The sequence below is a fragment of the Grus americana genome, chromosome Z (genome assembly GCF_028858705.1).
Source record: "Grus americana isolate bGruAme1 chromosome Z, bGruAme1.mat, whole genome shotgun sequence".
Taxonomy (NCBI): Eukaryota; Metazoa; Chordata; class Aves; order Gruiformes; family Gruidae; genus Grus; species Grus americana.
Window position 1 is genome coordinate 58,234,370 of NC_072891.1, and position 24,722 is coordinate 58,259,091.

The 24,722-nt window shown below is 38.4% G+C and overlaps 1 protein-coding gene across 3 annotated transcripts in view; it reads left to right on the forward strand.

The window, feature by feature from the left end:
• Positions 1-24,722, forward strand: part of ADAMTS19 (ADAM metallopeptidase with thrombospondin type 1 motif 19) — a 161,431-nt gene that overhangs the window by 98,288 nt on the left and 38,421 nt on the right. For all 3 annotated transcript variants that reach the window (XM_054809886.1, XM_054809888.1, XM_054809887.1), the window contains 7 exons: positions 1,494-1,634; positions 2,849-2,999; positions 13,214-13,315; positions 15,891-16,021; positions 17,598-17,767; positions 22,000-22,127; positions 24,146-24,266. In XM_054809886.1, the coding sequence (XP_054665861.1) occupies positions 1,494-1,634; positions 2,849-2,999; positions 13,214-13,315; positions 15,891-16,021; positions 17,598-17,767; positions 22,000-22,127; positions 24,146-24,266 (944 nt within the window). The remainder of the gene's footprint in view (positions 1-1,493; positions 1,635-2,848; positions 3,000-13,213; positions 13,316-15,890; positions 16,022-17,597; positions 17,768-21,999; positions 22,128-24,145; positions 24,267-24,722) is intronic.

The following is a 24,722-nucleotide window of genomic DNA, read 5'->3' on the forward strand; positions in this document are numbered from 1 at the left end:
GTGTTCTTCCATAATTCTTATGAGCTCTGGCAATAAGAACGTCTCACATTCTGCATGCAAGGTATGTAAGAAGAATGTAATTGGTTTTGTTTTGTCCCATTTGGGCAGTTCAGGAAAAGACAGAAGCTAAGATGAGAGTCAGACAGATCTGTTTACCTCAGTTACACTGTTTATAACTAACAAAATTATCCAATTCACGCAGCGGCATCTGTTCCAGTGCTCCAGATTGTGGGGTATACACATCACTGTAAGAGACTGAGCACTCTTATAGGCAAGATGAAGCCCTACGCAGCATTTAAATTAATTTCATTAGCAAACCCAAGGTAATGCAGCTTGCAAAACTGATACAAAATTTGATCTAGTTGTGAGGGGGTTTGGGATAAAGTGGAGAAAAACAGTGAGTTGGTGTTTTCAGTGATGGGTGGCAAGCCTTTTTTGTCCTTTGGCACTGCAGTGTGGTGAAATATTGAGAAGCATGATGTACTCTAGTTTTTCTACAGAAGCAGCAAACTTCTTCCATATTTGCAGTTTCTAAGCAATTTGAGTGCTCTTTGGCTGAAGGAATCAATACAAGTTATAAAGCCTATTCACTAAAGTTTTGCTTTTCTGCAGGGCAGACTAGGGCTGCAAAATTCCCCCACCATTTTGAATGCAGTACTCTGGAGAGTAGTGCCATGTTCATTTACAAATCTTCAAAAACAGCTGAGAGTATTCCATTTATTTCCCTTAATGCCAGTCAAGCATGTATCCACTTAGCTAATTTTGCAAACTTTATTTTTATTTAAGTCTGTCTTCTTCCTCTCTGTTTACTGGTTGTGAATGAGAGTGACCATGAGTCTTCACTTCAGTTAAAGTAGCAGCTTCAAGCAGATTTTTAGTAGAATTTTTTATTTCAGTGCCTTATGTGAGAACTCACTGGGATGTATGTGGATGCTGAGTCTTTGCTTCATCAATGTTATTTCTAACAGTAGACATTGAAAACACATTTAGTTGATTTTTCTTTAGATACAATAGTCACACATTAAACTAGTAAGCATTTTACTATTCTGTAAAATTTCAACAAACTAGTTCCATATGGAATTAAGATAGAATCACTACCAAAATGTTGAATAATTCACTGATCTCAAAAAGTAGAATTCCAGTATTTTTACCCATTAGCAAGAGAAGCACAGTTCATTAAACCTGCAGTAGTTGTGCAGTTCGGAACACTCAAAAAGTTGCCTGAAGTATATGTTGAATAGCTGATTAGAATGTAATATTTTTCATCAAATGAATGAGGCCTCACTTTCTCCTTTCAGTATAGAATTGTCCTCCACACACAGTTCTATGTACTTCTATGAAAGATATCATGGAAAAAATCAAAAGACATTTCCTACATGTAATAAACGTGAGTTTTTCATAGCCTCTTGCAAGAGTTTTAACTTATAAACATTTTGAAAACAACTTGTTATTTTGTTGTGCTTTGGTTTATTTTTGATAACTTTGAAATTCAGCATGGGGATAAACCACGACAATGACCACCCATCCTGTGCAGATGGTCTCCATATCATGTCTGGGGAGTGGATTAAAGGACAGAATCTAGGAGATGTTTCATGGTCTCGCTGCAGCAGGGAAGATCTGGAAAGATTTCTCAGGTATATCATTCAAGAAAAAGAACTTTACTGTATGTCATTTACAAATAGCTGCAATAAATATCCTGAAATAACAAGTTTTCAATAATTTTTGCCACTTCTGTGCAGACTTGTGTTTGTATAGCTCATCAAAATAATTTAAATCATCATGACCTATATAATATTGATTGATTACTGACAGATTGATTAAAATTTAACTATTTTCAGCAATTATTTTTATTTTCCATGTGTTAATGTACATGATTATACTTACATATTTATAAATACGTTATATATGTAAATATTTTAAAAATATATTAATATGCTCTGTATTGAAAAATGTTGGACAGCGAATGACCTATGAACATTATGTAGATTCTCTGATCTCTGTTGTGCCATTCAATATCAAACCATATAGTATAATTACATTATGTTATTTTTTTAAATAGAAATTTACTATGAGATATTTAATAAAGAATAGTATACCTAGAAACAAAATTAAAACATTTGGTTTAACCCCATGTCTCTTAAATAGAATCTGTTCCTTAAAGCTCTGTTCCTTTATTAAATTTACATATATATCTGTTGAAAATTTACTTGTAACAGTCAAGCAGTCCTCAAAAGGTCTCCTTTATGACACTGGAATAGTTAGTATAAGTTAGATGTGTCAGTCTGACACATTCGTACTGAATCTAGACAGAAATCAAACCCATGACTTGGTGCCTTAACACATATTTTCAAAACTTCAGGTTTTGAGAAAAGTTAATTTTCTGGCTACCAGCTCAGAAATGTAGGTATTTTAAAATATGTGTGTGTGTGTGTGTGTGTGTGTGTGTATAATGAAGTGATTAATTTCAGGTCCTGCTAGATATGAAAACTAAGCTATACAACTACTTATGCATTATAAATTGTCTACTTTTTATTATTGTTTAAATCTCTCTTCAAACCTTTATCAGTTAAGTAAATTTCACACTGAAATGTTGTCCAGCGCTTTCCTGAAATTCCTATTATAGCTGATAAATTGTCTTTCTGCAAACGTGCGTCAGAACACATCGCTAACTTATATCAAGTCAGCTGTATTAATTTATACACAGTAATTTCTCTGAATAACAGCCAAATGCTGACAAATAAAAAAAATCTTGAGTCCACATTTTTCTAATGTTAAATGCATATTTAAGTCAGCATGACAATCAGACTCTTTAGGATTGCTCAGCATATGAATCTCTGCATATTGCCAGGTCAAAGGCCAGTAACTGTCTGCTACAGACGAATCCTCAGAGCCTCAATTCTGTGATTATTCCCTCCAAGCTACCAGGAATGACGTACACCGCAGATGAACAGTGTCAGATTCTTTTTGGACCAACTGCTTCCTTTTGCCAAGAAATGCAGGTAAGGATGGGTGTGTACTTCAGAAAATACACCTACCAACTCATTTTTCTGTGAGAGATATTTTTGTGGATCATTTGAGAGAAAGAGAACATAGCTTTGAAACAAGAAGTATATACTTTTATTTCCAAAGTTAATGTGAACATTTTCATCTGTTTATCTGGTAAGGCTTGCTTTGGTTCTCCAAACATAGAATCATAGAATGGTTTGGGTTGGAAGGGACCTTAAAGATCATCTAGTTCCAAACCCCCTGCTGCAGGCAGGGATACCCTCCACTAGACCACGTTGCCCAAAGCCTCATCCAACCTGGCCTTAAACACTTCCAGGGATGGGGCATCCACAACCTCTCTGGGCAACCTGTTCCAGTGCCTCACCACTCTAACTCTAAAGAATTTCTTTCTAACATCTCATCTAAATTGGTCTTCCTTCATCTTAAACCCATTACCCCTTGTCCTGTCACTACACTCCCTCATAAACAGTCCCTCACCATCTTTCCCGTAGGCCCCCTTCAGATACTGGAAAGCTGCAATTAGATCTCCCCAGAGCCTTCTTTTCTCCAGGCTGAACAATCCCAACTCTCTCAGCCTGTCTTCATAGGAGAGGTGCTCCAGCCCTCTGATCAGCTTCGTGGCCCTCCTCTGGACTTGCTCCAACAGCTCCATGTCTCTCCTGTACGGGGGCCCCCAGAGCTGGGTGCAGCACTCCAGGGGTGGTCTCGCAAGAGCAGAGTAGAGGGGCAGGACCACCTCCCTCGACCTGCTGGTCACACTGGTTTTTGATGCAGCCCAAGACACAGTTGGCTTTCTGGGCTGCAAGCGCACACTGCCGGCTCATGTTGAGCTTTTCATCAATCAATACCCCCACGTCCTTCTCCTCAGGGCTGCTTTCAGTCCATTCCTCGCCCAGCCTCTAGTTGTGCTTGGGATTGCACCGACCCACGTGCAGGACCTTGGCCTTGTTGAACTTGATGCAGTTCACATGGGCCAACCTCTCAAGCCTGTCAAGGTCCCTCTGGATAGCATCTCTTTCCCTCCAGCGTGTCGACCCCACCACACAGCTTGGTGTCATCGGCAAACTTGCTGAGGGTGCACTCAATCCCATTGTCTGTGTTGTTGACAAAGATGTTGAACAGTGCCGGTCCCAGTACTGACCCCTGAGGAATGTCACTCGTCACTGCTCTCCACTTGGACATTGAGCCATTGACCGCAACTCTTTGAGTGCAACCATCCAGCCAATTCCTTATCCACTGAGTGGTCCATCCATTGAATCCATGTCTCTCCCATGTAGAGGCAAGGATGTCGTGCGGGACAGTGTCAAATGCCTTGCACAAGTCCAAGTAGATGACATCAGTTGCCCTTCCCTTGTCCACCAATGCTGTAACCCCATCATAGAAGGCCACCAAGTTTGTCAGGCACAATTTACCCTTAGTGAAGCCATGTTGGCTGTCACTAATCACCTCCTTATTTTCCATGTGCCTGAGCATAGTCTCCAGGAGGATCTGTTCCATGATCTTGCAAGGCATGGAGGTGAGACTGACCGGCCTGTAGTTCCCTGGGTCTTCCTTTTTTCCCTTCTTAAAAATGGGGGTTATGTTTTCCCTTTTCCAGTCAGTGGGAATTTCACCGGACTGCGAGGACTTCTCAAATACGATGGCGAGTGGCCTGGCCACTTCATCCGCCAGTTCCCTCAAGACCCGCGGATGCATCTCATCAGGTCCCATGAATTTGTGCACCTTCAGGTTCCTTAGATATTCTCGAACCTGATCTTCTCCTACAGTGGGCGGTTCTGCATTCTCCCAGTCTCTGCCTTCTGTGACCTTGGCAGTGTGGCTCAAGCACTTGCCAGTGAAGACTGAAGCAAAGAAGTCATTGAGTACCTCAGCCTTCTCCATATCTTGGGTAATCAGGTCACCCATTTCATTCCGGAGGGGACCCACATCCTGAATCATATTGTATTGTAGCATATCACTGATATATTCCTAGTACTTTAGAAACAGAAGATGTCATAGGGTAAAGTCACTTTGTTGCAGCGAATGGAATATTTGCAATTTATTCCACTGGGACCAGATTTTTCATGTAGATTCTGTTTCATTATGTTTTAGGTATTGAACCTCTATGTCTGACTTTCAGTGCAGTATGCTGTGCCTGTCCATGCTCTGAAGGAGAGTAGTGGTGTTAGCTGGGCTCTCTGTACTGCTGAATGTAGCCTGCCTCTCAGCATTCCCCTGTGAGCCCAGGCGGAGCTGTGCAGTGCCATAGCAATAGGAGTTCCAGTACTTCAGTGACTTTGCTGACATTGCTCCATGCGATTGCACTAAACCTTGAAAAGACAGATTAACAAAATTAAAGAGGTCTTCTTAATTTTTGTGATGTAATACTAGTAGACATCTGATTGAGGCAGCATTTTAACACTGATTTTAACAGAGGAAAACTGTCCTTCCTTAACATCAACAGGACAAGTACTAAACATGTTGAATGCCCTTGATAAGGTAACCGAGTCAAGATGGATAGATGATAATCATAGAAGTATAGAATCATGGAAATACAGAATAGTTTGGGTTGGAAGGGACCTTTAAAGGTCATCTAGTCCAACGCCCCTGCAGTGAGAAAGGACATCAACTAGACCAGGTTGCTCGGAGCCCCATCCAACCTGAGCTTGAATGTTTCCAGGGGTGGGGCGTCTACCACCTCTCTGGTCAATCTGTTCAAGTGTTTCACTATCCTCATTGCAAAAAAGTTCTTCCTTATATCTAGACTAAATCTACACTCTTAGTTTCAAATCATTGCCCCTTGTCCTATCGCAACAGGCCCTGCTAAAAAGTTTGTCCCCATCTTTCTTATAATCTCCCTTTAATTACTGAAAGGCTACAATAAGGTCTCCCCAGAGCCTTCTCTAGGCTGAACAACCCCAACTCTCTCAGCCTGTCTTCAGAGGAGAGGTGCTCCAGCCCTCTGATCAGCTTTGTGGCCCTCCTCTGGACTCGCTTCAACAGGTCCGTATCTTTCTTGTACTGGGGACACCAGAGCTGGACACAGTACTCCAGGTGGGGTCTCCACAAGAGTGGAGTAGAGGGGCAGAATCACCTCCCTTGACCAGCTGGTCACACTTCTTTTGATGCAGCCCAGGATATGGTTGGCCTTCTGGGCTGCAAGTGCACATTGCTGGATCATGTCCAGCTTTTCATCCACTAGTAGCCCCAAGTCCTTCTACACAGGGCTGCTCTCAATCCCTTCATTCCCCTGCCTGCATTGATACCAGGGGTTGCCCCAACCCACGTGCGGGACCTTGCACTTGGCCTTGTTGAACCTTGTGAGGTTCACATGGGCCCACTTTTCGAGCTTGTCTAGGTACCTCTGGATGGCATCCCATCCCTCAGGCATGTCAGCCACACCACTCAGGTCAGTGTTGTCTGCAAACTTGCTGAGGGTACACTCAATCCCAGTGTCTATGTCATTGATGAAGATGTTAAACAGTAAAGGTCCCAATACAGACCCCTGAGGGACTGTCAGTTGTCACCGAACTCCATCTGAACATTGAGCCGTTGAGCACTATATTATAAATGTGTAAAGATCATGGAATATGGGTTGATAGACCGGGGGCTAGGAGGAGCTGTGAAATAAAATTTCATTAGAGCCTGGAGAGATCAGGAGTATTTAAAATTAAAGCAGAATTCCTCACTCCTTTAGTTCTTCAGTTCTCTTCATCTTTTCAGCTTGTACTCTTTCTTTAGAGAGTTTCAGTGAGAATAATCTTTATCCTAAAGATTCTCAAAGGAAAGATTGCAATACATGTATGACTACCCCATGCTGAGAGTGGCATAGCTGAAAAAAAGGGAGCTGTAGGTTAGTGGTTATTATTTTAACTCTCTTACCGTAAACATTTTCAGAGATGAGCCATAGAACTCAATGTAATGATTCTACTAATGTTCTTCATTACTTCCAAGTGCTTTTTTCATTAATTGCAATCTGTTTCTTGGTTTTTTAGTATTTTGTTTTCAATGAAAACATGATTTTGGTTTCTTATTCTCTGGAAACCTATTTTGAACAAGCATTAGCATTAGCTTATTATTTCTTCGAGGTCTTCTTTACCTAGGTAAAAGAATTTCAAAAGTAATTGAAGAGATAGTCAAACCTGGAGACTTGCTGTTGCATAGTACCTTTATATGCTTTTCATTTCTCTGGGCACTTGCCCTCCTTTAATAACCTTGTGTTTAGTTCTAGTTCAGGCATTTAAATTCAGATAGCCAAGTGGTCCCATGCCTGTTGTTTCATTCACAGATGCAGTGAATATTCTTCTCTTGAATATTCTTCTCTTAACTCCAAGATTTCTTTGGTTTTCATTGTTATTTTAGAAATGTTAGGAAGTTAAATTCAGCTAACTCTACCCTGGTAATGTTCAACTGTTTGCACAGAGAGTACTTAGGCTCTGGGTGTTGATACCTAATTGTCGATGTCTAATCATCTTCAATAACTTTCTCCTCTTCTGGCATTTTGTATGTAAAAGGACACATTTCAGCTAAATCACTTGTACTATCCTTTTTTTTCACTTACTGGATCATTACTTTATATTAAAATGGTTAGTTTAACAAAAATTCCAATTAAATATTAGTATTAAGATCCTATCGTAACTTAAATCCCAAGACTTGCTTTGAAGAAAGAACCTGGTAGTAATGCAAAAGAATACAAAAGGCCAGAGGTCTTTTCAACTATTCTTTTCTTCTGAGAAACTGCAATTTAATTTTCAGAATTCTTTGTAAACCTAGTCCATTCCTTGATAACCTTATGGTCTTAACACTAAACCACAAAGTTATTGTAATGCACCTGTAAGAGCTTTGGACCTATTTGAAATTACATAAAAGTGAATGAAAGACACTAAGGACAGAATTGAGAAAACCTGGTGTGGGCACTGAGGCAGAAGAGTTGTTCTCCAAAGCTCCACTGCCAACATCTGTAAAGTCACCTTGTTGGTTTTCCTCTGCGTTCCTTTGTCTGGAGGCAAAATTTACACTCCTAGCTTCCCCCAACAATAAAATACAAGAAATTTGATCCTCAGACAGAAGACCTGAAGAGCTAGTTACAGCAAGCTTAGGCACTATAATTCAGATCTTCTTTTGTTCGCTGCTGTGGGTCTTAAATTTAACTCTTCTGTTAGGGAAGTTTACGGTATCATATTCCAATTAAATAAGATTTCTGCAGTAAAGGGGAAACTCAGAGCTATGGATAGAGCACAGCCCAAAGGATAAGAAAGCCACCCTGCTCTTACATATATTTCTCCTATGTATGAAGAGAAAGAAGAAGGAAGAAAAAAAAAAAAAAAAAGGGGGTGTTAAATGGAATTTAAATTGGGCTAGTACCAAGCTGTATAAACTTTCCAGAAATCCTTCATGGGTTCTTGTACATCGACTGTGCAACAACAACATTAACAGCAAAGTGCTGTTAGTCAATAACTAATGTTATCATCTCCTTCTGAAATATGAGGATGTTAGATGAAAATAACAAATAAATTGAATTTAACCTACCAAATAATTTCATTTTACATATTATGAAAGTAATTCAAAGTTCACTGTGTTGATTGTGCAGATTATTGTGGCTGCCATTAGAGACATCAATATTTAGAAGACTTTTCTAAATTGAATGTAGTATTTCATTAGTTGCAGTATTAATTTATTAAAATAATGCTTTTATTATACATTGGCAACCACTGGATTTTCCCTTAAATCAGAACTACTTTCTTTTATCTCTGTATACTCTCTTCTACTCTGCCAATAACTGGCAAACAACTGTGGCTACAGTGGTCCACGAGACAGGAAATGAGAGAGAAACATACACCTTGAAGGTGCTTTTCAGCTTCAGTAAATCCAAGAATTTATAGCCCAGGATTTCTTGGATACATTGCACTCGCTGAACAGTTCATGCACTTCAGTGTGACTATGTAAAAGATAAATTATGAACTGTGTCACAGAGTCTTACATTTTTTGTGATGGGAAGATAATTTGATGACCAGACTTATATGTAGTCTTTTACATTAAGCAAGCATGTTTCATATACAACAGCTATTCAACTAAGAAGACAATTGAGTAGTGATGGAAAATAATTTTCTTAATGATCTAGAAATAATCTACAAATATCAGTGATACAAACAATAATGCATTTCTGCTGAGATGTAATTTTCTACAAATGTTATTACTGAGCAGCACTTTAGGATAATTTACAGTTACATTACATGGCAACCTCTGAGAAACACTGCAGATGACATTGATTTTCCCTTGCTATCAGGAATTCCTCTTTATAATTTAATGGCTAAAGCAAAGGACTGAAGGGACCATTGAGGGCCTACTCACGTATTTTCCTAAATGAGCCCCTCCCACTCCTCTTTCATGAATGGTGTCCAGACTTATTTTTTCCTTTTCATCTTTATTTCAAAGACTTTTTTCTCATGCCCTAGGCAAAATTTATAGAGTCTGAGAAAAGTGTGAGTGGGTCTCAGAGTACAAGTTTTATACCATGTCACCATACTTATCTTGTAAGGGAGCCAAGTTTGCTTTTATGCCCATGATGTCTCACACAAGAATCAATTAGACCCTAACATTGTTTCACATAACAGATAGTCAGATCATGGCCCAGAAGTAGTTCTTGATGATTAAATGTGATTGTAGAACCTAACAATTTAATATAATTGTTGAACTATTAAATGTTGGCTTTTAAGATTAAAGTCCAGGATGCGAATGCTATCTAGTCAGTTCCACTAAAACAATTCTTGTCATAACACAGCTGTGATCTTTGCAAAGAGGTAGGAGACTGGTTATATTTCACGGTGATTTTTAAAGCATTTCAGGGAAAGATCACAATGAAAAGAATGAAAGTCATGGAAATATTATAGCCCTGGTGAAATATCGGTCCTCATCTCCACCACCACAGTTTAAACAATCTTCACTTTGCACAAATGCAGTTCTGAAGGAGTCTTTTTGTCTCCGTTCTTTCCTCCCAACTGGACCTTCTTTTCAGATGCTTATATGATTGGAAAAGTATCCCTCTGATGCACACAGAGCTGCCTCACTTTTCATTCAAAAAAAAACCCCAAAAGCTGGAATGTCCTCTGCTATTTCTGTAGTACATTGTGACTTTCATGTTGTATTTTACAAGCTTTTGCTGTTAAAAACTCAGAATTAACACATTCTTTCAGGAAAAAATCCTTTCTGCATGCATGGCAATATTTTGTTTTCCAGTGAAAACTCAATGAAATATTTTACAGATTGTTAATAGTCTAATACCAAGAGCATAAATTTACCATATCCAGTAACTCTTACTTCCCTTGGCTAATCTAAAAAGCTGCAATAGCTTCTGATAGGTAACTAGTAAATGTCTGTGAACATTAGCTTAGCTATGCTGATTTTGACTGAATGAAACTTTCTCCTCTGAGGAGTAAATTTATGGTTTAGAATTTTGTGCTTTGATTTTGGAGTGATGGTAATATTGGACCTAGCCTCCAGATTTGTGTTAGTTTCCAAATCAGTCCTGATCTGCAGCATTGTAGGTTGCTAATGAAAAAAAAAAGTTGTGCATCATGGTTTTTCCCCAGCCACATGCAGAAATCCCCAAATGTTAAAAGTTAAATGGTAACAGTAATTTCCATTTCTCTTACTTATGCAGCAGAAGTATAATCTGAAGAGGAACTAAAGAGTGTATTTGTGATTTGACTAAAATGGAAAGCCCAGAAAAAAACTTAGAAGTCATTGTCCAATTTTAGTAATTCCATATCTCCATTTTCTTGGGTTTGGGGAATCTCAAAGTCTAGGATGGAATGTCATAGGAATATCGAATGCTTACTTTAAAAATTGGTCGAGAGAAGTGAGTGTTTTTAGAATACATTTCACTTCAGGTTCAACAATGTTTCTAGCTGGGGAAGTTAAGTTCATGGTTCATAAGGAGGCGGTATACAAGTATTTGCGGAAACATGCAGATGTATGCAAAGCACATTAGCAAGTCAAGCATCTTGATTTGATTTACTTGATTTACTTTAAACAGCTCAAGTGCATCTGTGTATTCGGGCACCAAAATCCTTGCTAATCTGACTTCATGTCTTCCTAAGTTTAGAAGAATTATTTCTGGATTTGTAAGGAACTGTAGGCTTGTTGTCAGCCATTCTGCAGTCATATGCTAGTGAAACTGAACACAAGATCAAAGCGTTCAGGAAAAAAACAAGGATAACATACTTTAAAATGTGATGACATAAAGGAAAATTTGACTTTATTTTTTGAAAACCTGGATGGCTTTTCCTCAAATGTAGTCAATGACAAATGTAGATTTAAGGATATGAAAAAAATAATTTGAGTTAGGAATATTAAATTAACATGTATTTTTGTGGAGTTGTTCCAACAGTATAGTCTAACGTTTCATAGTTAGTATGGAAGCACTTTGTCATGAACATCTGATATCCTCTCTCGTCTACATTGTCTTCCAAAACTGGCCCTGAAGTCTTCTTGATAAGTTTAGTTCTCAGTTCTGAAGTTATATCTTAAAGTGCATATTCAAAAACAATTTTAGAAGAATAAATTCTCTTTTTCCCTTGAACGAGAACAGAAATTACAGTTTGATATTTAAAAAATGCTTGTTAAAATTATCCAGGAACAGGATAGGACTTCTGTAGCTATATTTTAAGATATGCATAGGCTAGCTGTTGTCTTGTTAGTTTAGCTTCAGCACAAAACTGTTACAGGATGAATCAGGAGTGAGTCTAACTGCTGCCATCCTGACTCTTGTTTCTGTACAATGCTTCGGACCATTCTTTTTGAAAGCTGGTGTTACAGACATTTTTACATGCAAGACTCCCACTGGAACTGTTCTGTTCCTTGGTTCAAACACAATCTTTTGTTGAATTATATGTCCTGTGCAGTAAGACTTTTTTCAAGGTCTATCACACATTTTTCATGCATAGTGTAAAAGGCACAGAGACTCTTACAGGGTTTAACAATGTAACAAATCATTTCAGTCAGAAAAAGCAGGTCTTCTGGCAACTCTGTTTTCAAAAAACAGCTGATCTTTACTTATTCCCCCTGCAACCCATCGCCCTCTCCTAATCCTTCTTTCCCCTCTTTGGGGATACTTACATATTTGGGGGAAATCAGTCTGTACATGCAATTACATTCAGGCCACAGTTGAGCCCCATATGCCCTCTGTTCACTTTCACCCAGTTTACCAGTAAGGGGGAACAAGACAGAAAGAGAATGAAGTCATGCCTGAAAATTATGGGAGAAGGAGGACTTTTCAGAGGAAAATAGGGAAAGTTGCAAAGGACATTTGGGGAAATGTGAGCCAGCATACTTCAAGGCTGTACTTTCTTTTGAAGAAGGTAAGACTATCTGGTACTGATGCTTAATAGGGACAGAATAAGCAGGTTTTCTTTCCATCTCTAAAATTCACTACTGACTAGTACCCCTCTCATTTCCCTTCTCTGCTTCTTCCCTGCAAAAATATTTCATCTGGATTTGTCAGTTTACTTTGTATCTTCTTTGTGGATATCAGGTTTGATTGCTTTTTTGAGATACTTCTAAAGGAATGAATCAATTCTACAAGAATTGTGAATCATTGGAAGAGCATAAGATAGCAGCAGTCATTAGGATGGTATGAGCAAGGGGGATTTGGAAGTCCTAGAGAAGCCTCGAAGTTTCTTACAAACACATTTTTACAAAACTCCAGTGAACGTAGTTCTATGTAGCTGCACAAAGACTCATTAGTCCCTGTAATAGAAATTGAATCATTTTTAAACCTTGGTTTTTGTTGCTAGTGATAGTGCTATTTTTCTCTCTTTCACATGAAATAAATGAGCACTAAATAAAAGGAGTAAAAATATGAATTAATTTTAAAAAAATTTCCTGGAAAGCTCATACTTCTTCCAGTCTCTGGGGGAGTGCACCTGTGCAGTGGCTGCTGCACATCATGGGGCAAAATTGTTCCTATGTGCTTTGTCAGATCTGCCATATGCAAAGACCATGACCCTTAGGATTCTTCTCCCTCTTTATCACCTCACCAGCTTGACTTGTTCCATGTAATTATAATTAGTAAAAGTCTAAGCAGAATCTGCCCAGTTTGTTTTTTGTGCATGTTAACTTGCTTCAGTACCATCAAACTGGTAACTTTATGACAACCTTAGTGGACTGCATGCAGAAAGTAATTTTGCATAGGATGAGTTTTTTGCTTACCTGTGTGTTTTGTTTTCAGCATGTCATTTGCACCGGGTTGTGGTGTAAAGTGGAAAGCGAAAAGGAATGCAGAACTAAGCTGGATCCACCAATGGATGGAACAGACTGTGACACTAGAAAGGTTTGTTTCTGGTGGAAAAGCTATATAAATTATACTGAACACCTAACAGTTAAGGAAACAAGGTGAATAGGTCTTTGCACTTGTTTAAAGTTCCTGCTTACCTCAATTATCATAAAAATCATACATATAGTTGAATGTATTATATTTCATATATTATATAGTATAGATATGATAAAAGGGTACATTTCGCTAAAAACACTGAATTTTAAAAAACAGTTAGCCAGAGCAACAGATGTTTTAATGCTTACAATGTTTTATTTCAAATTTGTTCTGATTTTATGAATGGAATGCCATCGTTGCACTGTTTACTGTAAACAGAAACACAAGCTTCCAAAGATACAAAGTTCTCAGCCATGATTTAAGATTTTCATTGTGAAGCCATTGCCATCATGAACTGGGCACCCAAAATTAGTGTGCATTTTGCATTAGTGTCTGACTTGCAAAAGCTGATAATAGCAACTCATTTCAGGGGACTCATTCTGACTTTATACTTGTGTGAACATTATGACATGGTAGTGACATATGTCCTGGGAAAGCCCAATGAGGAAGGTAACACCATTCTGCTCATTGTAGAGCTTTGCTGCTACGGAGTAAATAACTAGTAAGGGTAAGACAAAGTACTGATTCTAATTAGAAGGGCTTATTGAGCCTTGTGCCAGGCTACAGAGATACCTTATTTATGTCTAGCAGTAAAAAAATAAGCAGACATCACTGAAACATCTCAGAAGATTAGAAGGAATTATTCTTCTTGTTTACTTTATTATCTGTCCAAGATGAGCTTCAGATTATACAAATCACTGGCTTTGTTTTGTTTTACCTATATTGTAGAGATGGAATATTGTTGTCTTGTGCTCCTCTTAGGATCTTAGGAAGTGATGGAAATATCATTTGCATAGCCTGTCCAACTTCATTGTTTTTAAGTCAAGGATTTATAAGCATCCCTCAGACTCTACATAACGCAGATGCTATCTCTAGAGAAAAATCCATTTTGCCTATTATATCTGAAGGAATATCTTTCAATAAATATGAGTATTTTTGGTCTGAAACATCCAAAAGCATTACAAAAATTGTATTTTCTGATTGCAAATCCAATATAAAGATGGATCCATACTATATGAAGTTTTTTCAAAGGGTGTCTCACAGAATCACAGGTTGGTAGGGGTTGGAAGGGACCTCTGGAGATCATCTAGTCCAACCCCCCTGCTAAAGCAAGATCACCTACAGCATGTTGCACAGGACCATGTCCAGGTGGGTTTTGAATCTCCTTCCAGAGAAGGAGACTCCACAGCCTCCCTGGGCAACCTGTTCCAGTGCTCAGTCACTCTCGAAGTGAAGAATTTTTTCCTCATGTTCAGATGGAACTTCCTGTGTTCCAGTTTGTGCCTCAACATTGTATAATTATGCCTTCATTGTAATTCCATGATTTAAGAGAGAAAGTTAAATTCAACTGATCAGTGAAGACCAGTTTGAGATTGCAGATGAAGTTTAATATCACCAAAGATTTAGCACAGACATGCAAGTAATGGAAGTGTATTCTAAAAGTGACAAAGGCCTTTACTGACTGCATTAGTGACATGTTTTGTTTTGCTCAAAATGTGAGACTTTTTCATGAACTTTATCCATTGATAACACCAGTAATCCAGAGTGCAAAGAGAAATGGATTGAATTACTGATGTTAATGACGTTAAGCGTTCATTGTCTACTTGTAACCTTATTGCTTTGCAATTGCTGAAATTTCATAATACATGGGACAGATAAGCAGCTGATATAGGTTGATAAAGTATTAGTTTCTGCAGAGTTATGATGATTTATACCAGATATGGATATAAGTTACAGAGCATAGCAATAGTGATTGGATAGTTTTTGAGTGAGAAATTGCACTTATCTTGGGAAACGAGATATGCATACAAGATTATTGAGGTGATTATTATTATTTAAATAAATGCCAGAAATTCTTTTTACTTTCTCAACACTAGATTAGTGAGGCTTCCATTCTCTCTTTCAATACAAGCTGTGAATAAAATCTCTTTTTCTCTATTACTTATAATGTATCCTTCTATTGAAATTATCACTGGATAATTGGTGACAATGCAGTTCCTGCTAGTTATGTGGGAACTGTCATAGTGAACCAGACAGGTCCTGAGAACAGCCCTGAGCACTGTGCTTTGATCATTTATACAGTTCAGCTGGAGGATGATCCCTGCAGTGGGTTTGGGCTGGACTCAAAAGCACTTTCCTAGGCAGTGCTCAGGCTCAAATGAAGGGAACAGTATGGTCTAGGGACCATTTTCAGCATACTATTCCAGGAGGCATCCTTTATTGGGAATGAACTTGTGCTCGAGCTTGTGGACAATAGTTGAATCTGCTCCTTTGACACTGAGCTGGAGAAAGGTGGTATTTACTAGGATGGAAGAAAAACCACTATGGGGAACAACAGGCAAAAAATGTATCTGACTCATATGAAAATTACGTATTAAACAAAATGTTTATGTTGTGCTTCCCATTTGCTTGTGGAGTGGTGAACTATTTTGCACATGCTTTGATTTATTTATCTAAGAGCTGAATTTTCATCTAGTGGTGTAAGGCTGGAGAGTGTATCAATCGGACCTCTTTTGCGGAGCATATGGAGGGGGAATGGAGCGCATGGAGCACTTGTAGCCGTACTTGCAACACTGGAATCAGCAGTCGACAACGCAAATGCCCTGGGTAAAAACAAGTTCAGGTTTCTATTGCTGTTCATCACAATTTGCGAACAGAAATTAAATCTTATGAGTACAGAAACCCATTAAGATATAGTTGTCCTACATAAGCAATTAAGGTTTATGAATACTGAAAAACACTTAGGAGAATAGGTATTTCAGATTTTCTTGTCAAAAGCTTAGATAATATTAATGGGAGAATACAAGTTTCTTTTTAGACTTCACCTGAAGAAGCAACAGAAAATTAAATTAATAATTTTTGATGTGCAGAGTGTCAGTGTGTAATTCTAGTCTTTCAGTTTTTTGCTGGAGAGAATTTACTTCTGTTTCATTTGGAGAGCCAAGGAATTGCAACTTTTACAAAGAGATCTTTCTCACAGTTTCACAGACATTTAGATAAAATATCTGGCAAAACATTTCAATACTGTATCTTGTGAAAATGAAAACCTTGTGCCATTGGGGATAAAGGGAGTTTTACCATTGACTTTGATGGAGTCTGTTTCACCATATCTCAGTGGTCAGCTAAAAGATGCTTTCCTTTTAATTACTCGGTACCATGTCTCTTTTGTGGGTCATTTATACACCAAGAGAAAAAGAATAAATAGGCAGAGCAGTGGAACAGAGTAGACCTGAGTAATGAAGAAAAGTGTAGAGAAGACTAGACTGGACTAGACTAAACCAGAGTAGAGTAGAGTAGGGTAGGGTAGGGCAGGATAGAGTAAGGTAGACCAGAGCAGAGCAGAGTAGATGATTGAGGAAAATAATAGAACAAAAGGGAGAAATGAAGAAAGATGACAAACAATATAACAGATTTGGGGCAAAAAAATGTGACAGGAAAGACAGAGGGATTACAAAAGAGAAGTTTGCATAAAGAAATGTGAGGAAAATTTGGATATGGCTATACAAAAGCATGGTAGTTTAACAGAAACCTTAGATATGCAGAATGCTTTCATATATCCTGCCATCTGAGTGCCACTTCCAACTGTATGCCTAAAAGCTGTTTCTAGAATTTAGGGATGTCTTAATTCCACTTTCATTCATTCATTTTTCTGGGCAAGGTTCCAAATAATTATCTGCAGTTTCTGCAGTTCACTGTTCTTTTGCATTTGTTCATTAGGACCTGCAAGCACAACTGGAGCGACCAAAAAGAAATAAAGCATATTGTCTGCACTTTGCAATACCACACTTGCAAAAAAGGAGAGGTAGCAAATCTGCAGGTGTTACTTCCTTTCAGTGGCACATTTGGCTCAGTCCAGCTACAGAAAAATCACCTGAAATATATCAAAACTACAGCTGACGTTCTCATTAATGAACATTCCTACTAGTCCTAATGCTTTTTTGGAGCCAAGTGTAAATCATGGTTTAGCACCCATGACTCTTTATATGTAATGTAACCAGTACAAACAGAAAGCAAATATGGTTTTTTATGTGACTGATTTTTTGTGGATGATTTCTTAATGTTATGTGTCAACAAAAAATCTGCTATTTAAATTGAGTTTGTGTATAGCATAAATAAACTGTGCTGTAAGTTTGACAAAACATTACCAACAATAAAGCATGATATTTATGCCATCTTTTTCTAGTTCAGGCCTTGAAGGAGAGTGTCACGGTCCTACGATGCAATATAGAGTATGTGAAAATCCTTCTTGTCCTGCTGGCGTGCCTGCCTTCAGGGACTGGCAGTGCCAGGCTTTCAGTGTCAGATCTTCGTATCAGAAGAACGTGCAGCAGTGGCAGGCTGTCATCGATGATAGTAAGCATAAATCATCTTCCATGTTCTTATCATCTGCTCATATGGCTTATAGCTTGTTGGTATTGTTGTGGATTAAGAAAGACATGTTAAAAACTAAAGCAAACAAACAAACCCTAGCCCAAGATTTTTGGTAACTAATTTTTATTTCATAGACAAGATCAGGTGGTATTTTCATACGCTCTGGAATCTTTTGTCTTGTATTCCTATTGAATTTGTCTTTCTTGATATGTACTGACTACATTTGAATTGAAATTCAGTATCAGTTTGGTCCTGTTTAATCAGAAATGTAGTATGAAGTGACTCAGAACTACAGCTTTCTAGACGAATGCTGCATCATTAAGCGTGCATATATCAGCTATGCTTCTACTTACAAGGCCAAAAAGACAACACAGATATTATGAGCTTCTAATTTTTGAGGAAGGAGACAGCACTTTTAGCTTAACATGGGTCTTAACATAACTTTTAGCTTAATATGAGTATTTCTCATACCAGTGTTTTATTTTGGCAGAAATCCATATGTAATGCATACTACAAACTTAGATAAGATTTCTATAATTCCTAACAGCTATTGTATGGAAAGTCCTGGCATAGTGCATGCATGCTTCAGTGTAACAAACTTGCTTAGATACCATATCATTAGGAGCATGCTCGGAGTAGGCGTATAGTAATGTTGAACTTAGAGTACCTGCAAAGATAATGTTGGTATAAAATATCAGCAACTAGAAAACAAAACATTCTACCTGAGTTCTTACCAGGAGTGTGAACAATAGCTGCCATTTCACTGAATTTTCTCTAAATTTTTTGATGTAATTTAATTAAAAAAAGAGAGAAAAAGAAAGCAAGAAAGCAACAGAAAGGCTTCAGTTATGAAAACAGTTATTGAAAAATTAGCAAAATCATAGCAACTGGTGGTAAAGAAGAGCCTGGAATGACACAGTACTGTAAGTATGTGTTTCCACATTTTAAGTATCTCATTATTGCCATTTATATTTAACTCTTGAAACAAATAATCAGAAACCATTAGAAAGCATAGATTTTAAGAAAACTATTTTGCTGAATCCCCAAAAATGTGAATTTATTATCAAGAATAATATATGCCTAGCTAAACAAGGTTTTTTTTTTTCTTCTTAGCCTTTTCACAGGGTGCCAAAGTGAAAACTTTGTTTTCATTAGGCTTCTATGTTAGCTCGTTTTGTAGCAAGGAGAACTCTCTCCAGGTATTTTATAGGTGCTTATCTAGTGAATTAGTTTTGGTTTGTTTTATTAAATTTCATTTTAGCACAGGAACACATAATTTATATCATAAGGGATCAAAAGATTTCAGCCTGACTTTGAATAATTCAGCATCTGATGAAAAATCTTCACACGCTCCTGACCCATGTTAAGAAGTATGGATGGTTACTTTCATCTAACTTTCTTCTGAGAGATCCTGTTGTCTTGAGGTGTCCCTCAGGAGACACAGAAGCGGACACCAGCTAAAGAGTTCCAGTGTTACAGAAATATATTGTTCCCAAATCCTTAATTATTTGCACTCTTAGCCTTTAGTAGACACTAATTGGGCACCAGGTCCAAAATAGTTGCTGCATTTGAATGAGGTCACCTATACTCTGTTGAAGTTGTCTGCTGTTGTCAAATTACTGAGTTCATTATCCTTCAAATAATGTTTAGGTTGTTAATCTTGTATTCCTTTAAAAAATGCTGATACATTGTCGTGGTTTAGGCCCAGCCGGTAGCTGGGTGCCACGCGGCCGCTCACTCACCCCTCCCCCAGCGGGATGGGAGAGGAGAAGTGTAACAAAAGGCTTGGGTCGAGATAAGGACAGGGGGAGATCACTCGCTAATTACCGTCACGAGCAAAACAGACTGAATGTAGAGAGGAGATTCATCTAATTTATTACTAGGCAAAACAGAGTAGAGCAATGAGAAAATACAAATAAGTCTTAAAACACCTCCCCCCACCCCTCCCATCTTCCCGGGCTCAACTTCACTCCTGGCTTCAACCTCCTCCCCCCTCAGCGGCACAAGGGGGCAGGGAATGGGGGTTGCGGTCAGTTCAGCACACATTGTCTCTGCCGCTTCTTTGTCCTCAGGGGGAGGACTCCTCTCAACATTCCCCCGCTCCAACATGGAGTCTCTCCCACGGGCTACAGTCCTTCACGAACTGCTCCAGCGTAGTCTCTCCCACAGAGTGCAGACCTTCAGGAGCAGACTGCTCCAGCGTGGGGTCTCTCCCACAGGGTGCAGACCTTCAGGAGCAGACTGCTCCACCGCGGGCTCTCTCCCACAGGGTCACAAGTCCTGCCAGCAAACCTGCCCTGGCGTGGGCTCCCCTCTTCACGGGTCTACCGGTCCGGCCCGGACTTGCTCCAGCGTGGGCTTCCCACGGGCCACAGCCTCCTTCAGGTGCCTCCACCTGCTCCAGCGTGGGGTCCTCCACGGGCTGCAGGTGGAATCTCTACACCCCCTCATCCTTCCTCCATGGGCTGCAGGGGACAGCCTGCTTCACCATGGTTTTCACCACGGGCTGCAGGAGGATCTTTGCTCTGGTGTCTGGAGCTCCTCCTCCCCCTCCTTCCTCACTGACCTTGGTGTCTGCAGAGCTTCTTACATCTTCTCACTCGTCTCTCCGGTTGCAAAAGCTTTTTTTTAACTCTTTTGTTTTCCTTCTTAAATATGTTATCACAGAGGCGCTGATTGGCTTGGCCTTGGCCAGAGGCGGATCCATCTTGGAGCCGGCTGGCATTGGTTCTATCAGACACAGGGGGAGCTTCTAGCAACTTCTCACAGAAACCACCTCTGTACCCCCTCCCGCTACCAAAACCTTGCCACACAAAACCCAACACATACATGCTTAAAGCTCCCAGGGAACTTTGGGATTACTATTGAAGGAGTATAACAGGAATGAAGAAGGCACAAACTTGAGCAGAGACTCACGCTTCTCAGCTGGAGGTGGCTGGTGTCTTTGCATGTTGGCAAAAGAGATCAAATCTGTTTGCACCAGTCCCCTAGAGACACCCAGAGGCTGTGTCAATTACTAAATTAAATGCACCCAGACCACTCTGATGTGTAAGTGGCACAGCTGGCACAGAAGTCCTGTGTCTGTACTTTTCAAATCTTTTCCGCTCTAAAAAGGATGGTGACATCCAAACTGCTTTTTGGAAATAGTCCTTTGCAGGTGGCATTTTCAAGTCTAGACTGAGCTGGTGCTAGTTAGCACAGGCAAAAAAAATCTGGCATAGACTGTTTCACAGTTCAGCTCTATAGACAGTAGAATTCCAGTGCCCATGAACATTTCCTAGAACTGTTTAATTTACTAGTAAAAACACACTCCAGGAATCTAGAAGTCAGTATGTAGTCAGAACGCCTTAGATTGTACCCAAGTGAAATCAGTTTCAAGTTCAGGATTTGCTTCATCCTTTCAAAACTCTGCAACAGATTTAGGAAGAAGTTCTGAGTCAGTAAACTTGCAAATAAAGATATGAAAAAATCATGTCATTTTGTACTCAGCTGACCACTGAGAGGTGATTTAGTTTATTTTATTTGGTATTGCATTGGCAGCGGTGAAGCAAATTTCATTATTTATAAATTATGTCCATTATGAATACATGGATATATAGGACTATTACTTTTTTATTCTCTTTCAAAATTATAAATGATTTGCAGAACATTTTAGAAATGTAGTAGAAAATTGTTTGACCTTGGTAAAGATGTTAGAAAGAATGTGTTAAATTTTTTGTCTTTTTTTTTTAATGTGGACTTTGTAAATCTAAATATTTTTTCTTCCCAGGGTGTCTCAGCTACTTAATTTTTTTCTGTTTGACCTGCATAGTTAGAAAATCTGGAAAGTGTTAAGTTTCTTTTTCCACTAATATTTACGATCTGCCAAAAATATAGTAGAATGAAAGTATAGATGACAACCAAAATATTCCAACAGCTGGAATGTGCATATTCTTAATTGCAACAATGAACATGACATGAGTACTGTGTAGGCCAAGTTTATAGCACCAGTATCCTCTGGCAGGAAAAAGAACTTGAGTATTTCAGCCAGCTGAGAAAAGAATCAAAATCTTTTTGTTTTCACCGTATCTGAGCTAACTTGTTATGCTAATGTAGATTCATGCCACACAGATAAGGAAATATCAGTTTTAAAAATAATGTTGGTAATAATTCTGTATTTGTGAAGTGATCTTTCACCAGTTTGGTGGGGTTTTTTCTCTCAATTGCTACTACAGAAAAGCCATGTGCCTTATTCTGTTCACCCACTGGAAAGGATCAACCCGTTCTTCTAACAGAAAAGGTGATGGATGGGACTTCTTGTGGCCAGCATGGGTTAGATGTCTGTGCAGATGGTAGATGCCAGGTATGAATTACTTGTTTTGAACCTGGATACACAGGCACATGTATGCAAGCACATACATTCATTATGCTTATGTGTTACTTCTGTGATAGCACATTGCAATATGCATGACCGAGACTGAATGGCTCTTTTTGTATCATATTAAAGTATTTTAAGTCAGTGGAACACAGTATGTGAAGCAGCTGAAGGGTTAGCTTGGGGAATGTGTATCTGTGATGACAAGGATGCTTATGACAAACCGCTGCAGAGTAGAAAATGAGTATAGATTGCATCTTCTAAGAGAAGCTGCTGCTTTCAACAGGTTGGGAAATTTTGTCATGGGGTATACGTATGTCTAATTGTGCCTTTTTCAACATTACAAAAGTTTACATCTAAATAAACCAAGACCAAAGGAGCAGAATAACAGATAATTAAAACTGAAAGCTTGTGCTATTCCTGAGCTTCAGAATTCATTTGGTTCACAGACGTTCTTTTGTCGCTTTTATAGTGCCTCATATGGAAACTCTTCTATATAAAAATCCCACAGGACTGGTTTTTTCCTTCATCCCCTTCTCATTGTGCACATTGAATTCAACAGAAAAACCAACCTTTAACATAGAAACAGCATTGCTAGATACTGTAATAACATCAACAAATTAACTTACAGATGCAGGCATGCATGTATATATGCATATAAATGCATATATGTACATATAGTTTCCTTTCTCGAGTGACTGAGTGTGTGCAACAAGAATACTCTTAAATACTTTGCTGAATTGGGGTTTAGTTGACCATGTAACAGTTACAGTTTTAATCACAAAGATGATATATAGCCCATTTTTATTGAAAAAATGTCATTCACTTTTCACAACTGACTAATAAAGACCGAAAAAAAAGTCTTAAACCAAACCCACCTGACTGAGTTGGCTTCTTGGTGTATCAAGGGTCAGAGAGATAGGTGTTATCAGATTTGAAAGTCTAATTTGTATGGTCTTCCACATTTTACCCTGTCTTCTTAGACAACCCATTAGGAAGAACTTTTGGGACTACAGCTATAGAGTTAGCTATTTGTATCTTGTAGATGTTCCATTTAGGATACACAGCTCTTTGAATGCTTATGCCATAACCAGCATTTTGAAATCTGTATTGCTTTTTTAGGTAGAAGAACTCTAATAAAAATTCTGTGCATAAAGTGAAGTAACAATCTTAATATGCTTGGAAATGAGTGGCTCCTTGGTAGACCATGGTTTCTGTTCTTAAAGGAATTCTTTATTTTCTCTTTAACCTGGCTTTTATCCTCATTATTTAACAAACTGTCTTGAAGTTTAATTGGTTTTATTAGATGCATTTATACAATGCACAAGATTACCCTGTGATGACTTCCCTAGGCTTTAAAAGGCTTTTATTTCATATCAGGCCAGCATATGATATTAACTGTATTCATATTGTCAAGCTACCACTGATATTTATTAATAGAAATGTGTCTAACATAGTAATGTGGAAATGAGTAAACTTAATTTGTTTTAAACTGAATGCTTTTTAGCAAAACACAAATACAATTTATAGTTACATATTCCAGACTTGTTCACATCCTATTCAAAATCAGATAATAGGTTGACATTAGACAGCACTTTACCATTGTGAGTGTGGCAAAGAATCTCCCATATTTTGAGTAGAAAGCACTAGAGCTGCACACATTGCAGGCACTGAGCAGGAGAGCCTCTGGAGTGTGTGTTGCACAGTGGCTCAGAAGTGCCAGAGGTCCTGGAGGAAAGTGGGAACACAGTTGTGTTCTTCTTGGAGGGCAGCTGGTAGAGTTAGTGAACCATATAGGAAGAATGAATGCAGCAATCTACATAAAATCATAGAAAAAATTACTATGGGAGGAATCTCTGCACATGAATTAGTGCAACCCTCATTCGGAGCAGGGCTAAATCATGTTGGTTAGGGTGTCTTGCAAAAGGGTGAGATGCCCACTACTAAAAGCAGCTTTATGAAAAACATGGCCTGTGTCTCAATGGCTTCATTTTCTTCTCCCACAGAAATTTGGCTGTGATGGCATATTGGGATCTTTGGCTCGTGAAGATCATTGCGGTGTATGCAATGGTAATGGAAAGTCATGCAAAGTTATTAAAGGTGATTTTAACCATACCAGAGGAGCAGGTAAGTCTATTTATTTCAAATACTCAGGAAACCAGTACCTGTTTGATTACTTCGAGCACTGGGAACTTTAATAAGCTATGCTTCTTAAAATTATGCAGTTCCTCACAAGAACTTCAGATCTACTTTTTTAAGATAATAAGAAATTTAAGATAAGAACACATGAGTAATTTTAAATTTAATTGTTGCAAAATTATTGCAAATTGTTTCAATTATAAAATTAAGGAATTATCTAATTTATCTTCCATTAAGACACACATTATTTTATAGAAGAGCCTGATTTTTAAAAAAACTTTGAAATAAAATTTGTATTTTTAGTAAATAAATGAACTGTAAATTCTTATAGTGTTTAGATTCATTTAGTGTTCTTCAAAATAAATCTTCCAATTATCATCTGTTACCTAGAGTAGCATCATTAAACCAAGCCAGGCAGTGGGACATCATAAAGTCGAATGTGTG